Source organism: Ahaetulla prasina, chromosome 3, assembly GCF_028640845.1.
Source record: "Ahaetulla prasina isolate Xishuangbanna chromosome 3, ASM2864084v1, whole genome shotgun sequence".
NCBI lineage: Eukaryota > Metazoa > Chordata > Lepidosauria > Squamata > Colubridae > Ahaetulla > Ahaetulla prasina.
In genome coordinates this window covers 1,958,255-1,975,708 of record NC_080541.1, presented here as the reverse complement: position 1 = coordinate 1,975,708, position 17,454 = coordinate 1,958,255, and the positions used below count along the sequence as shown (strand labels likewise).

General features: G+C 44.0%; 1 protein-coding gene across 7 annotated transcripts; it reads right to left on the bottom strand.

The window, feature by feature from the left end:
* Window positions 1-418: 418 nt before the first annotated feature.
* Window positions 419-17,380, bottom strand: LRRC14 (leucine rich repeat containing 14). Of its 7 annotated transcripts, none has more exons than XM_058176527.1 (6): window positions 11,523-16,478; window positions 6,637-6,925; window positions 6,233-6,357; window positions 5,105-5,465; window positions 2,977-3,612; window positions 419-1,667 (listed from the first exon to the last, which is right to left on the bottom strand). In XM_058176527.1, exons 4-6 carry the CDS (start codon window positions 5,425-5,427, stop codon window positions 1,097-1,099), a joined length of 1,530 nt encoding a protein of 509 aa, XP_058032510.1. In that variant the 5' UTR covers window positions 5,428-5,465; window positions 6,233-6,357; window positions 6,637-6,925; window positions 11,523-16,478; the 3' UTR covers window positions 419-1,096. The 7 variants fall into 7 exon arrangements, with proteins under 7 accessions (XP_058032510.1, XP_058032512.1, XP_058032511.1 ...); XM_058176529.1 differs by lacking the exon at window positions 6,233-6,357 and adding an exon at window positions 16,501-16,870 and having other exon boundaries at window positions 420-1,667; window positions 11,523-11,651; XM_058176528.1 differs by lacking the exon at window positions 6,233-6,357 and having other exon boundaries at window positions 420-1,667; window positions 11,523-13,078; window positions 13,183-16,478.
* Window positions 17,381-17,454: the final 74 nt, after the last annotated feature.

Sequence of the window (17,454 nt, the reverse complement as noted above, 5' to 3'; positions counted from 1 at the left end):
TGAAATATTTTCAAAGGAAAAAACCAAGGAAGTCCAGTTGCCTTTTGGAAAAAACACCTTTGGGACAACCGTCCCATTAATATAGCAATAGTACTGAGATTTATATCCCGCTTCACAGTGCTTTATAGCCCCCTCTAAGCAGTTTACAGATCAGCATCTTGCCCCCCAACAATCTGGGTCTTCATTTTACCAACCTTGGAAAGACGGAAGGCTAACTCAACCGTGAGCCGCTCAGGATTGACCACCCTGGAGTGAACAGTGTTAGCTCACACTACTGTACCACACTGCTCTCAATTTTAAATTTTGTCTATACTCCTCTCTAATTCAACTTTGACCTGAACTTAATTCAAGATGCTCTGGAAACAGCTCGCGTCGCAGTCAGAATCCAGCCCTTCCCACAAGTAAATGACAGGTACTAGTAGTTTGCTTTGAAAGGCATCGTCTTTTATTTCAAGATAAAAGCTGTTGTGTCATCTTCCCCCTCCCGCTGCCCACTGTAAAACGAGGTTTCCCTCTAAACTCCAGATCCACAACCTGCCTGCTCCCACCTTATCCGACAATGCGAGAGGGCAAATGACACAGGTGAAAAGCGCCCACCTGCACCCTCTTTATCTCAGACCCCACAACAACACAATGCTACATTCTGATGTATAGAAGTAAAAAAAATAATAGTCAAACAACCAGGAAAATGACCCCCCTCCCATTGCTACATGCACTGGAAATGGTCTGCAATTGAAGGGGGGGAAAAAACAACCAAGGTTGGGACAGACATTCTGGGCTGGCATCCCTCTTCAGCAGGGATGAAAAGAGCAAATGCCAACAATCTGCCCCAGCTGTGTGCCCCCTTCCCCATCCCTGCGAGGCAGCTCCTGTTCACTGGCTCCTTGAGGGCCCAGCACAGCTGGCAGAGCGTGTTTCCAGGTTTCAGGAAAACCTCCCTGCAGGCTCTTAGTCAGCTGCTGCAGGGTTACCCCGGGCATGGCTTCCGGCTTACACCTGCTGGGACTGCCAGGCGGGCTCAGATCACTGACAAGAGAGGAAGAGGAGGGGCTTTATTCCAGATTTAGGAGTAGAAGAGTACCGGTGCCCAACGGGGCTATAAACTGAAATAGTCGAGGCTGTTGTGGCGACAGAGGTTCGTGGTCCAGATGGCGTCTCCCCGGTTGGCGCTCAGCAGCATCTGCTGGAGTTCGTTGCTGACCCGGGAGAACTTCTCCTCGTCCACGGATCCGTTGAGCAGGTTGGAAGAGGTGGGGGGCCAGGGCAGGTCGTCTCCGTAGCAGTCCACGGGGTAGGGGTAGATGACCAGCCGCAAGTCCAAGAGGCCCACCGTCTTGTGGAGCAGGTTCTTCACCCCCTTGGCCGAGATGGGGTTGCCGAAGACGCCCAGGTAGCGGAGGCTGGTGCAGCGGCAGAGGGCGGGCAGGAGCAGGTTCAGGTGGCTGTCCATCAGCCGGCATTCCATGATGTCCAGGTGGAGCAAAGTGGAGGCGGCCTCGGTCAGCAGGCCCTGCAGAGGCTGGAGGAGGTTGTCGGACAGGTTGTTGCCGCTCAGGTCGAGCTTCTTCAGGGCCGAGGTGTGAAGGCTTTGGGAGAGGTAGGCGAAGTCGTTGGGCAGCAGGTAGCAAAAGGCCAGCTCCAGGCTCTCCAAAGGGCTTCGCAGGTCCCTGCAGATACGGCAAAAGAGAAGGCCGCTTAAGGACTGGCAAGGCCCCCTCCCTCTCCCCGGTCCTTGTGCCGGGACACAAGAGTTGTGTGGTAGTTTCTGGAGGAGAAGCACCCTTGGCCTGCCCTTCGAGCACCAGGGATACACTGCAAAAAGTTGCAGGTGTTAATTATTTGTTATTTATCTATTATTAAAGGTATTGGTCACCCATCTTACCAGAGTTCACCACAATATCAAAAGGATAAAATTTAACAAAACTTACACGCAACATGAACTAAATAATAAGAAAAGATAAATGCTCGACCCTAACTAATAAAATGAAAATAAATAAAAATGGATCCAAAATAAAATTTGATTTATTTCACTTAATCAGGGATATGTGCTTAAGAGGTTATAAGTAATGAATTAAACCATGAATCGCTTCCACCACCACCCGCAACCCGTTTTTGGCCATCTTGAAAATCAGAATTCAAAACACGTCCTGGGTCTTCACTGAACATTCTCAAGGGCTGAATCTATGCCGAGGCCTGAGATGGTGCTTTGCCAATTTAACGGGTCTTTTAAGAAGTGAAAGGTGGTAGAGGAGAGAATTAAACAAACAAAAAGCAAGACAAAACTACATTGGAAGCTCATAAACACCTGGCATCACGCAAACTCCAGCCCTTTTTCTTTTCCCTTTTAGCCAGGCTTTTTTCCCTCCTTCCTTATTTTCCTTTTTGTATTTATTTTGACAAATTAATAAAATTATCAGGAAAAAAAATAGGCAGCAATTTGGACTTCTGAACGGGAGTGTGGCCCCTTGGCTAGAATAAGGAAATCTGCACTTTTGTTCTCTGCCCCATGCACACCCCGCCCTTCCAGGATCTATGCAGAATAAGAGAATAACAAGAGTTGGAAGGGACCTTGGAGGTCTTCTAGTCCAACCCTCTGCTCAGGCAGGGAAGCCTACAGCATTTCAGACAAATGGCTGTCCAGTCTCTTCTTAAAAGCCTCCCGTGATGGAGCACCCATAACTTCTGGTGGCAAGCTATCCCACTGGTTCAATTCTCCTGTCAGGAAATTCCTCCCTAGATCTAGGTCAGGGGTCCCCAACCCCTGGGCTGCAGTCCATTATTGGGCCGTGATCTATTTGGAACCGGGCCGCATGAGAGGTGGGCTGTTACATGTGCAGCTCCACTCGTGCGAGTGGCGTTGTGTGTGCGTGCTGGGCTGTCATTTATGTGGCCTGGTTTCTCTTTTCTGGCCCCCCGCCAAATCGGGCTGCAGAGCCCTTAGAGGTTGGGGACAGCTGATCTAAGTTGCTCTCTTACCCCAGGAGTTGCCGCAGCTTCCCCGAAAGCCTGGAGGAGCCCAGGTTCAGCTCTTTGAGGCAGGTCAGGCGGCTGAGCTGGGTGGCGAAGTACTGCAGGCTCCCTTCCATGCCCACTGTTAGGCGCCGGACATCGATGTTGCTATAGGGCAGCTTCAGGCTGGCCAGGTTGGTGAACTTCGTCAGGTGTGGCAGGACCACCCTGAGGCCGGAGAGCCCGAGGTTGTTGAACCGCAGGTCCACCTGCCGGACCCCAGCAGGGTCTAGGAACTCCAGCAGCCCCACGGTGCTGGCGATAGAGAGCTCCTCCGCCCGGAAATCCCGGCAGCGCAGGCGCAGGGCATTGCCGCTGTTGATCTGCAGGGCGTCCTTCAGCACCACATAGGAGGTGCTGTTGACAAAAAGGTCCACCCAGACATCCACAGACACGGGCTGCGGTGCCGGCAGGGCCACGGAGCTACTGTAGGGGCCCTTCCTCCGCTTGGAGGAACGCTTCAGGCACTTGCTCTGTTGCTTGGAGATGTCCAGGCTAGCCTTGGCTAGTGTGACTGTCCTGGACCACAGGCTCATGCTCTCTGGGCCGTGCCCTTCGTCCTGGAGGCCTGTCATGTCGAGGATCTTCAAGCGCTGCCCCTTGCTGGCCAGAGGAGCAAAAAAGGAAAGCCGTTAGGTTGACCAGGAGTCTAAGGTGTTCTATTGAAAGTCTTGAGGGAGGAGCATAGGTGCCGAAGTCACTGTTGCCTCTGCAGGCCTTCGAGGTCATGGAAGGTGCCTCAGTCCCTGAGATGACACCCAGTGTCCTTGGAGGACCTCCGAGGGTGGTGGGTGGCTATTTCTGTGACTTCTTTATCCTATCTTGAGCAGGAATCTCCAACCTTGGCAACTTTTTAAGACTTGTGGACTCCAACTCCCAGAATTCCTCAGCCAGCCATGCTGGCTGAGGAATTCTGGAAGTTGGAGTCCACAAGTCTTAAAATTGCCCAGGTTGGAGATCCCTGCTCTAGAGTGTGCCAGTTTGCCTGGGTGGGGTATGCCAGTGCTTCTGGGGGGAGAAGTGGGCAAGGTAGCAAACGTATAAACAGAAGTGTCAAAGTGTGTTCAGGGTTCTCCTTTGCTAAGGGAGGCTTGTCTTTATTCAGCTGAATAAACGTGTAAAGCTTATTGAGGTAAATACCTGGACTCTTTATACCAAGCCACACCTGAAACCAGCAAAACAGTAAAAGCAGCAGCAGCAGCAGCAGGAAGAATGTCTATCAGCATTCCTCCAGCTGACCATGGAGTCGGCTGGCCGGCCTTCCTAGAGGTCACCCTTTGCACAAGCCTAAATAATAGTGTTCTGATAGGACTAGAAACAACATAGGATTCCTTTGCGTTCACTGTGATCTTTGCTAAACTTTTTCCAGCATCCCTGGAAGAAAATAGCTTTGCCACTGGATTGCCGTATTATGTACAGCTTGGTATTCTCAGCATCTTAGGCAAAGGATCCAATTGGGCAAATAAAATGAATCCAACCTTTATCTTCACATGCAAAGATTCTAACACCATGTGTAGGAATCACAAGTAATGAAAAATGATCTTCCTGAGAGATAGAGGGTCACGGCCTTAAAAAGGCTGGAGAGAAGTGTGGGATAGAATTACAACGTAAAATGAAAAAGCCAGGTGAGATGCACCACAAATTAGAAATTTTAGGGAATCCTGGTTTTAATATGGGTAGTCCTTGACTTAGGACCACAATCGAGTCCAACATTTCTGTTGCTAAGCGAGACAGTTGTTAAGTGAGTTTTGCCCCATTTTACAACCTTTCTTGCCACAGTTGTTAAGTGAATCACAGCAGTTGTTAAGTTAGTAACACGGTTGTTAAGTGAATCTGGCTTGTCAGACGTTGCAACTGTCACGAGTCAGTTGCCAAATGTCTGAATTGAGCGTCGGGTGGTTGCCACGGTCGTAAGTGTGGACAAAAGGTCGTAAGTCAGTTTTTCCTGTGCCGTTGTAATTTCGAATGGCCACTAACTGAGCTGTTGTAAATCAAGGACTACCTGTATTTTTCTGGCCTCGGTGGAGACGCACATTCTGTATCTTCCTAAGTGAAGCGCCGCTGACAATAGAATAGAAGGAAGGGGTACACATACCTCTTACTACAAGTTCGATCCTCCAGCATCTTCATGAGATATGTCACCACCCCCAAAATAATGGCCTGAACACACAACTTGTTCGGTTTCTCCCGGATCAGGGCCCGTTCACAATGCTGACATTTGCGCAAGAGTTTCTGGAAACTGAGGACGGGGAATGGCCAGGTCTGCACCAATTGCTGGAGCGCCGGAGTTCTCTTATCCATGAAGGCGGCCTTGAACAGGACGGGATACAGCTCCTTCGGGAGGAAACCCAGGGCATCTTGCAAGGTTGTGTAGTGAGACACAACCTTCTGGGCACAGAGGAAGACCAGGGAATACATGGCAGCAAGTGGATGGGGGGGGCGCAGCCAGAAGGTTACTATGGAAAAAAAAATTATTATTAGATACTTTCTCTCCAGTCTACCTCAAAAAGCTTCCACCTAAGTGTTCAAACCTTCCTAGTGAGTTCAGTTTCAAGAAATATTTAATGAGAAATTGACATGCATAATGCACTTTATAAACAAAAAACACAACATTCCTGCAAAGAATTCATAAAGAAGGGGTGGGTGGGTGTCAACCTATTTTCCAAAGTACCAGAGGGCAGGACAAGAAATAAGGGGGTGGGTGGGGGGGTGGGGGGGAAGACTAATCAAGGAGAGAACCAAACTAGAACAAAGGAGAAACTTTCTAACAGTGAGAACAATTCACCAGTGGAGCAGTTTTGACTTCAGAAGTTGTGGGTGTCCCATCACTGGAGGCTTTTAAAAAGAGATTGGACAGCCATTTGTCTGGAATAGGAGAGGGTCTCCTGCTTGAGCAGGAGGCTGGACTAGAAGACCTCCAAAGTCCTTTCCAGCCCTGTTATTCTATGTTAACGACTATTATTTGTCAATTCCAGTCCCCAAAAAAACCCCCCAACAACTTAAAGTACCTTAAAAACTAGTAAATGGATTATTGCATCAATTTTTAGGACTACTGTTTACTTCATCAAATGCATGGATCCAAGTCAATGTTCTGCAGTCTGTTAAAGTCTATGCTGAAGGTGCAGATTAACGTCAGGCACGAAAGGCCAAGAAGCCCACGGTGAGGGTCCAATTAAATTGACTGCTAAACAGCACAGGAATATTGTCAACTAATGGCGAGTACCTGCTGAAGTGAGATAACGGTCAACGGCCGTCAAAAAAGGTTGGATTGAGTCCGCTTGGGGCTACGTAGGGATTCTAGGCTGATCCCTCTTTACACGCCGCCTCCAGGTTCTGCCACGCCTTCTCCTACAGTTAGGGACAGATCGTCACGGAGAACAACTATGGGCACATTGAAAGTTGACAACGACTTGATGGCACATAAATAATCAATCCTGAAAGGGCCACCAGCCTCACTCTTGTTGGAAGTTAAGAAAGGGCTTCAATCCCACATTTCAATCGCATTTCACTGACCGCAACAGAAGAAAAGCACATGAAATCCCTGCCTAGTTAAATTTGGATTGCATGCCTTTTGGGTCCTCCAAGAGATGAAACTCTATGATAGATGATCCCCTTTTACAGACTTACAGGACCTGGAAGTTTCCCGACGTCCTGGGATGAGAGGAGGATTTTTTTTCTCCACAGACAGCTGCTCTGATGACACGCTAATCTCTCTTTGGGGAGAGGTGACCTCAAGGACTCCCACGGTATCCAAAGAGTAGATTCAGCACTTCCAACTCTTAAGGATTTCTGATGCTGCTGCTTCTGACTTGGTCAGCAGAGTTATCCAAAATGAGTCGGCTTTCTCAGGAACAGTAGCTTTTCTATACTGTATCCTCTTCAAAATGCTTCTCTTCGGATTCCTCCATGGCTAAAACTGAGGCAGAAAAACAAAGAGCATAATTAACGAATCAATGGAGTTTTTGATGGAGGAGGCATACAGGTAAGACAGCAGGTATGTCTCGGGAATCTCCATAGGCATACAGGTAATCCTCTGCTCACAATTAGAATTGGCTCCAAAATTTCTGTGGCTAAGACAGACAGTTGTTAAATGGGTTTGTCCCATTTTATGGCCTTTCTTGCCATAGTTGTTAAGTGAATCACTGCCGTTGTTACTCTAGTAACAAAATCTGGCTTCCCCCTTGATTTTGCTTGTCAAATGGTCGCAAAAGGTGATCATGTGACCCTGGGGCACGACAACCGTCATAAGTACGAGTCAGTTGCCAAGCGTCCAGATTTTGATCACGTGACCATGGGGATGCCGCAATGGTCATAAGTGTGAAAAATGATCATAAGTCACTTTTTTCAGTGCCATTGTATCTTGGAACGGTCACTAAATGAATGGGTGTAAGTCAAGGACTACCTGTATTTTGTAGATACTTGCGTGTCCAGAAGTATAGCTATAAGGGGGGGAAAAAGGAATATCAGGAACTATTTTAAATGGTTCAGGAGGGAAGCATTTCTTCAGCTGCCAATACAGTGAGTGGTTTCAAGAGAACAATCTGTATACCATTGTAACACAGTTCCAATTATGCTTTATTCCTTTGAAGTGGTAGATGATGGCTAGCCTTCTTAAGAGCTCCTCTAAGGCCATTTTGATCTTCAGAAAGTGTTGCTGCAGCATTAAGCTGCCTCTGAATTGCTACTATTGGAATGACTAATGTTGGAACATTTAAGGTCTTTGTAGTTGTGTAAGAGAGTATCTTGATCGGCAAAAGGTTTTTATTCTTTATTTTAATGACATGTAGCTTGTGCATAAAACTCCCAAAGAATTTTAGCCTTAAAGAGGTGCAACTTTATCTCAAACAAATTTGACTGGGCTCCATAAATTTTTCAGCCCATGGCTGGATACCTCATGAAGCAACAAGTATTTTTCGCTCAGGGGCCTAAAAAGACCCTGGTCTTGTCCAAAGGGGAGGGAGAGACAATTTCAGTCAAAGGGACCTGTGATCTCACACAGCATTTTGCAGTTTGCTTGAGAATAGGCAGAATATAAATCTACCTACCTATCCCCCATAATGATAAAGAACAGTCTGGGTGGGGGATGGGAAATTGGATTGGGTTATTAAGTGACTCCCATTATTCCCACTGAATTGAGAGGATGGTCCTTCTGGGAGAGGCAGGAAGGGCAAACAGGAGTCACCCCTTACTCTTACCTCAGAGAAAGTTCTATTTAACCAAAGGAGTTTACTTTGGAATGCACAGGTTGAACATATAAAACTTATTAAATTTGACTAAAGATTTTCAACAAGCCAAAATGCAATCTTATTCTCATAAAATGAATATAATTATTTCATAAAGCATTATCACTGCTTAAACTGCTAGTCTGAATTAGGAAGGACAAGAAAGGCCTCTACTCAATTCTTCTGCTGTTCCCTTTTATTTCTACCTTGATGAAATGAGCACCAACTAGCAGTCAGAAGACATGATGAAAAGTCTTTAATTTCACAACCTATGGACAGACATAATCATAGTTTTAACTGGGAAACTGTGACCATAAGCCAAGTCCAAAAATGCTAAAGAATTTCCAGAAGCCTAACCCTCTGAGAAATTAACCATCAACAGATAAATAGACACAAACAATATCTACATACTATGTAAAAGAGGCTATCAACAAGCCAAAAAAAATGGAACAAAAAGAACAAAACTACTTCCCCACCAGCAATCAGCAGCTATATGAGCAGGTTAGCACCAAGATTAACAGGAGGTCAACAAACAAGCAGGAAACAATACCCCAATCAAGGTACTACCAAGACAAACAAGTCAATAGTAAACAGCCTAATCAAGGAAATACCAACACTGACAGGGCAAGCCAGTAGCGTATAAATAGATTACAGTCCTTACTAGCACTGATGATATTACCTAGTTGGGTAATGAAATGTCTGGGGGAACACAGCCAAGCTCAGAGAGCACCAGCGACTTCACAAAAGATTCATCATATATTTCCCTACCCTGATTATTAAATTGAAATCTCTTCTTAGTTTAAGTTGTAGCTGGACAGCAGTGTTAGTCTATGGGTGAAAGAAAACAAGCAGTCCAAGTTTCTATATGCATTCACTCACTGCAATTGGGGGGCTCCACAGACTTAACCCCAAATATTGTGAACCCATTCAGCTACAGACCCCACCAAGCTGAAGGGTCTGTTCGTGGATGACATTTATCTCTCTCCTCCTCCCAACTCACCAAAAATATGCAATTCTCTGGGGACCAGGAAATGTGTGACTAAAAGAATACTTTTTAACAAAAGAAACAAGGTTCAGAAATATAGCAATCATAATCTGTGACAACACACAACTGCAGAGCACATCAAATCCTAAAAAATTGTGGACCCCATCCCAATAGATGTAACAGTGAACTGATTTCGATACAGAATGCTTTTGCCAGAAACCTCAAGACACAATCGCCAATGGAAAAAAAGTTCTTACACAGCAGAGCAGAGCCGGATGCCATCCAAGGCCTCAAGAGACTCACAATGACATCATAATCAAACAAGCTGAGGCCAAACAACTCTGCCCAGATCTTATGTCACCAGCACTCCCATAAGAGACACCACAGACTCCCTAAGACTAGAAACTCCTGTGATAACATCATTTAGCTGCCATGGACGGTGTAGTGTCATACAACAAGGTTCTCACAAATAAGCTGTCAGGATAAACATCATTAATGTCAACACAAGTATGGCTTGTGTGAGTTAGTATGGTGACCGAGTTTCTATTTGCTGATGGGAACTGCTTCAGTGTTGTTAAGAATTTTGATTATAACAGTAAAATCTAATTCAAACTAAACTTAAAGGGGGAAAAATAGAAGCAAAAAGTGCAAAAAAAAGAAAAAAAGAAAAAGAAAAAGTGGAAAGAATAAGGAAAAAGATATAGAATGACTTCCAATCTTTATATTCCTTCCTTTTACTTCTTACATTCTTAATATTTGTTCAAATAGTGCCACTGTATTTTATTTCTCTTCATTTCTTCTTTGTCCCATCACACAGAGCATTCCAAGACTTTGGAACTGACAAGACATTCCAAGATTCCAACCCCAACTCCATGGTTTGTAGAGAAAGGTATCTTTTACTGAAAATGAACTGATTGCAACAAAAGTAAAGCAAGTTCTGAATAATAGGTGTGTCTTACACATACATATTCCCACATAAATCCCTCCTCCCTCCAAAGGTCAGACAGTTGTGTCCAATCCTCTTCTCCCTCAGGCGTCAGGTGGAGGTCATCTTCAGATGGTTTCGTTTCTCTGCTATGCACAAACCGTTGGCTTCTTAGTTTCGTTTCTCTCCCTCCCCCCTATGGCAGCCGAGGCAGCTGGCCCGTAATTAAAGATACATTAAGGTAAAGGTAAAGACTACGTCTCCGTAGTCATGTGGCCAGCATGACTCAATGCCAAAGTCGCACGGAACGCTGTTACCTTCCCACCAAAGGTGGTCCCTATTTTTTCTACTTGCATTTTTACGTGCTTTCGAAACTGCTAACTGCTGGGACAAGTTACAGGAGCTCACCCCCGTTACACGGCAGCACTAGGGATTCGAACCGCTGAGCTGCTGACCTTTCCATCGACAAGTTAAACGTCCTAGCCCCCACTTCCCTAAAAAGTTACATTACCACTTTCCAATGCCTAGCACTAAAGACAGCAATAAAACAATTAATTGAACAATAAAACAATAAAAGCAGCATGCGAAGGCTGATATCAAGTCTCTTTTGTAAATCCATTAGGTTCAAATTACCTAGGTCAATCATGCTTGGCCTGTCAGCTGTAAATCCACTTTTGATACCACCTCTATCTTGCCAGATCAAATTTGTTCTATATCTGACATTTCTTTAATGCCATATTTTGGAAATAGCCTAACCATAGAAACAGATATCATTACTGAGATTGTTGATACCATGACTATTATTCCCTGATTTAGTTCTTCAAAAGTCGTCTTCAGTATTTTTATTGTTGTAAAATGTTGCAGGCTTGTGCATTTTCCTCTACCAGTACCTAAAATCTTTACTTCCCCTAGTATCACATTTTTAAAATCTTAAAATTATATCTCCATGTTGTGCTTTGTAAAAACCAAAACAGAACAAGAAATGCTTTGTACTTTATAATTGATTCCAAAAATATTTTTTCAAATTAAGTTTCAACTTTACCTGTACCCTTACTCCACCTTTTAAGATCAAAAATCTTATTTAGCTTTCTGCTGTTTATGTCAGATTTTAAAAAAATCTTAAGCTTATAAATAAAGTTTTCTTTCAATCAGGATTAAAGATGGGAGTCTCATATTTTCATACCTGTCATGCCAAAGATCCCTAATAATTTAAAAGTAATTAATGAGCTATTTCTATTGATCAGTGATTAGAAATTGAGGTTTGCAAATGTGCCTTTTATAAGGCCCTTGTGTGGTTGTGAGCAAGACGGCCAATTCCATTTCTCCCAGTGCTCAGACCCAGAAAACACTCTCGTCCTGTGGTCTCCTCTCATCTCCTTACCTGGAGAGGTGCCAAAGAACTGGTCGTCTCATTAGTTCCTTGGTCTTTTTGCCATGGTCATCAGATCTGTCTTCTGTTTTCCATACCTCCTCCAGAAGCCATTACTTCACCTTTGGCAATAACATGCACCTATAAATCAGTGGTATATTCAGCCCCTTATAATGCAAAGATATCAAAGATGCCTGCTCCTATTTTCCTCACAACACTGAGAGAGGAGTACTGGCCCAAAGTCACCTAGCTGACTTTCATGCCTGGCATAAGAGAATATGCCAGTATTTTCAAGAGTGACTTAGAACAACAGCTTTCTCAATTCCCATCATCCAAAATTCCTCCTTTACATGAAATTCACTGATGATAAAAAAAAGATCAAATTCCATCATGTCTTCAGCAATTTCTTCCCTGCCATCAGACTGTAGGAAATTAGCACCCACCCCTCTCCTAGAACAATGAAATATTTTAGGAAATATTTAAAAGGCAGAATATATTTCCCTGGATTAGAAATGCAGAAACATGTTTTATAAGACAAAGCAGCTGCCACCTTCCTGCCTCCCCCCTCCCTTTGTCAATGGGCCAGAGGCAGAAACCCAATTCCCCCTCCCCACCTTTGCTAATGGACCATCATCTGCAACACAATAGGACCCATCTAGCAACTGAAACTCACCACATGGCACCTGGGAAGATTACATCAGCCAGCAAGGCTAGCTAAGACCCCCACCCCCTGGGAGTCTGACAGCCAATCAGGGTACTCTTCCTGTGCCCCACAAGTTCAAAGCTCAGAGGGGGCATAAAACCAAGGCATGCTCAGCATCTCGCTCATTTTTCTGTTCAGGAACTCAAACCATGTGATCCTGTCCACCATTAAAACATCTTTCCAAGCAGTCTCCATGTTTCCAGTGTCTTTTCCCCCCGCTTGGAATTGAACCCAAATGGACATTTCTTCCAACAAGACTATGTAAAGTAATGGCAACTTTATAGGAGTTGTGGACTTCAACTCTCAGAATTCCCCAGCCAGTCAACTTAGAAGTAATTAATGAGCTATTTTTGTGAAAATTCGTGGTTAGAAACGTGGTTTGCAAAGGTGTCCTTTAAAAGTCCCTGCTGGCTGGGGAATTCTGAAGTCCACAGGTCTTAAAGTTGCTGAAGTTGGACACCTCTGATGGAAAGAGAGGTCCACTTCCTTGATGTTTTGGTAAAATTACTCAGGTATATGAAAATATTATAGAGTATGATAAATCTGCACATTGCATGTTTGCAGCTTCCATCAGGAACACATCATCATATCTATCATCTACTACTAGGCTCATATACAGGTAGTCCTTGACTTATAACACTTCATTTAGTGACCGTTCAAAGTTACAATGGAACTGAAAAAAGTGACTTATAACAGTTTTTCACATTTACAACCATTGCAGCATCCCCATGGTCATATGATCAAAATTCAGAAGCGTAGCGACCAGTTCATACTTATGTCCGTTGCTGTGTCCCAAGATCCCGTGATCAGCTTATGCGACCTTCTAACCAGCAAAGTCAATGGGGAAGCCAGATTCACTTAACAACTGTGGCAAGAAAGGGTGTAAAATGAGGGCAAGACTCCTTTAGCTAATGTCTCACTTAACAATTGTGGTTATAAATTGAGGACTAGCTGTATATTCTGACCAACCTGACAGAGATACTGAACTGATGGAATCCAGGCATTCGGGAGGCATTCAGAAGACTGACCTATACACCCAGTGCAATCAAGAGACAAATCAACAGAGTCAGATCTATTCCTAGAGAGGACCTATTAAAAGACAAGCCACAGAAACAGAATAACCTAACACCATTACTGACACCTAGAAATTCACACAGCCCGAGGCATTCAAATGCATTATTAATAGATTGCAACCACACCAGACACACAACCAACCAGCCTTAAGCAGATCCTCACAGGAAATAAGAAAAAAAATAACTATGCCAGAAAGAGGAACCAGATCCATTTCCTTATGAGTGAGTCTGAGTTATCTGCTTCAAATCAGAGCCAAACTTAAGTGCCTAATTGTCAACTAATTATCCTAAGAATGGCTCATAAAGGAATGGATGAAGTTGGGGAACAAAAGAATTTTAACAATAGAAGGCCACGCCCTACAGATAGGATGGCATGCATTCTTGTGAGGTGAAAAGTACAAAACCCATGAGTATTTTAGAAGACACATAATTAGGAATTCATTATTAATAATTTGGAATAAAATTTAAAAAAAACGCTATATGAATATACCATCTTGGATTTCCCCCAAAGAAACACTAACACATCCAAATTTAATAGATTGGACCAAAATAATTAGGTACAAGGATATATCAAATGAATTGGGAAAATTAAAAACAAAACAAGAATTGGAACAGGATTTGAATAGGGAAGTCTAATGGTGGACGTACTTCCAAATTAGATCAAAATATATAGAAGATACAAAGACTAATTGGAGCAAAGTGAATTGGATAAAATAATATATGGGAAGGACCAAAAATTAATTAGTAAAACATATAATTTCTTGTTACGGTATAAAATGGAAGAGGAAATAGTCAAAGATACTATGATTAAATGGGCAAGAAACTTTAATCATAAGAACTAGAGAAGTGGGAAAAGATGTGGAGAACAAACATGAAGTTGACAATATCGACAGCATACAAGGAAAACCAGATGAAGATGTTTCACAGATGGCATCTTCCGCCAGCTATAATAGCAAAGATGTTCCCTAGTAACTCACCAAAGTGTTGGAAATGTAAGAGTAACTATGAAACATATTATCATCTCTGGTGGACCTATCCGGTGGCAAAACAATTCTGGGCCAAAATCAAAAAGTGATTAGAAGAGATAATACAGGAATCAATAAAGGGAGAGCCAGAACAATTCTTATTAGGGATTCCAACAGAAAACTATACAAATGATACACAATACTTAATAGTACACATATTAACTGCAGCACGTAGAGCTTACGTGCAAAATTGGAAGGAGAACCCACCAACAGAAGATTTAATTAAGAAAATCATACATGCAGAGATGGATAAACTCACAAAAGAAATTTATTTATTTATTTATTTATTTGCATTTATATCCCGCCCTTCTCCGAAGACTCAGGGCGGCTTACACTATGTCAAGCAATAGTCTTCTTCCATTTGTATATTATATACAAAGTCAACTTATTGCCCCCAACAATCTGGGTCCTCATTTTACCTACCTTATAAAGGATGGAAGGCTGAGTCAACCTTGGGCCTGGTGGGACTTGAACCTGCAATAATTGCAAGCAGCTGCTGTTAATAACAGACTGCATTAGCCTGTTGAGCCACCAGAGGCCCATCAAAGAAATCAAAGAAAAAGAGGATAAAATATATTATAAGGTCTGGTGTAGATGGTATGAATGGTTAGAAAATAGGAAAGATAATGAAAATTGAACAACAGGGTAAAATCTGTATGTAGATGAAATAAAGAAAATGTAGATGAAATGTAGATGAAATAAAGGAAAATAGATAATATAAAAGTAGAATAAGATAGAATTAAAATATGTATAAATAGTAAGAAAGGACCGTTTTGAATAGCGGATAAGAAGCAGCGATATGTATATAAATGTTGTATATTTGTCTTGTGTTTTAATGTGTTCAAAATAAAAAAACTTTTTATTAAATTTTTAAAAAAAATTATCCTAAGAATGGCTCCATCAAAGCCTGAGCAAAGGAACAAGGAACAAAGGGCTGGCATTGATTCCCCTCCAGTCCCCTCAACATTTACAAAGAAGGATCCTGTATTACATTCCTCACTCTGCAGAAATCAGCAAATGCTCATTGAATATGTTGGATTTGCTTAACAACCATGTGATCCACCTAACAACCGCAGTGACATAAAAGTAAAAACTATGGGTAGTCCTCAACTGAGGACCACAACTGAGCCCAAAATTTCTGTTGCTAAGCGAGACAGCTGTTCAGTGATTATATGTCTCTGGGACACTTCAACTGTCATAAGTGTGAGTCAGTTGCTAAGCACCTGAATTTTGATTTAGGGACCATGGGGATCCTGGAAGGATCGTAAGTGTGAAAAATGGTAATTAAGTCACTTTTTTAACCCCATGGTTGAGTGATCAAAATTCAGACACTTGGCAACTGATTCATATTTATGATGGCTGTCCCCGGGTCACATGATCCCCTTCTGTGATCTTCTGACAAGCAAAGTCAATGGGCAAGCCAGATTCACTTAACAACTGTGTCACATAACAACTCACTGCAGTCACTCAACAACTCCGGCAAAAAAGGTCATAAAATGGGGCAAAACTCACTTAACAACTGTCTCGGTTAGCAATAGAAATTTTGGGCTCATTGGAGGTTGCAAGTCAAGGACAATCTGCATATGCTTCAGGTTTTTATCAAACTTACTACAGAGGTGCATTTAAACCTGGCACAATGTGGCGGTAAAATAATGCACAATCCACAGGCTATGAACCTGAATTAATGCTTTTCCCGCTATGAGGGAGGTGGGGGATTTGATAAATTAAAAGAAATAAATTAAAATAGAAAAAACAAAAAATAAACTTGCAACGAACCAATCCTGCAGGCATGGAAAAAAGGCCAGAGAAACTTGCAAAGAAATACAGGTATCCTTAACTTGCAGCCATACAGAACAGAATCTACAGTGGAACAGAATAATCAAGTTGGAAAGGACCCTGGAGGTTTTCTAGTCCAGGGGTCTCCAATCTTGGCAACTTTAAGACTTGTGGACTTCAACAAAGCTGAGCAAAGCTGGCTGAGAGATTCTGGGAGTTGAAGTCCACAAGTCTTAAAACTGCCAAGGTTGGAGACCCCTGTTCTAGTCCAAGTCCCTGCTTAAAAGCAGGAGACCCCAGACCATTTCGGACAGGTGGTTGTCCAGTCTCTTCTTAAAAGCCATTCATTTAGTGACCATTTGAACTTACGGCACTTTAAAAAAAAGTGACTTATGACCATTTTTCACACTTACGACCATTGCAGATACCCCATGGGTCCCCTGATCAAAATTCAGAGGCTCGGTAACCAACTCATATTTACGACAGTCGCAGCATCCGGGGGGAAGGGTGGTGGTGGTGTCACGTGATCCTCTTTTGCAACCTTCTGACAAACAAAAGTCAATGGGAAAGCCAGATTCACTTAACGACCACGTTATTAATTTAACACCGCAGGGATTCACTTAACAGCCGTAACAAAAAAAGTCACAAAATGGGGCAAAAGCTCACTTCGTCTTAGCCATGGAAAATTTGGGGTGGGGTGGGGTGTCCATCGTGGTCGTAAATCGAGGACCACCTATTTAGGGTGGATATTTTTAACGGCCTCCCCCGTTGACACCCCCCCCCGTTCAAATCTGCCAACTTCGTCGCCCCCCCCCATGAGTATCATCTGAGAGACCCTAATTTTCCCTCAGCGTCCCTCCCAAATTGTTGGGCGCCCCCCACCCCGAAACCTAGGAAAACCCCCATACGATAAAAGAGAAAATGGGAGTCCTCCCACACATGGAACCGCGGCCCGTGCCGGCCTAACGGCTGCCAAGCGCCCCTCCTTCGCAGGCAGCGCCCGAGAAAAGCCCCTCAGCAGCTACCGGGACGCGGGGTTTGGGGCCTTGTTCCGCTCGGGGCCGCTCTTCACGACGCTCCTCAGATGCTGAGGGGGCTGTTTCCATGGCAACGAGGCCCGATCCCGCCCGCGACCCGTCCCTCGGCCCTTACCCGCGCCTCGCTCCGTCAGCCCCGCGCTTTTTTTTCCCCCCAAAGAAGCCCATTCCCGAGCTTCTCCCCGCCTTCCGCCCCCCGCCCTGCTCCGACCGGACAAGAAGGTCCCGCGGCGGCCTCCGTACTTCGACGCGCAAGCGCAAAAGCCCACTCCGCCTCCGCGGGCCCTCGTTTCTATGGGGAAGGCCGGACGGGAGGTGGGCGCTGATTGG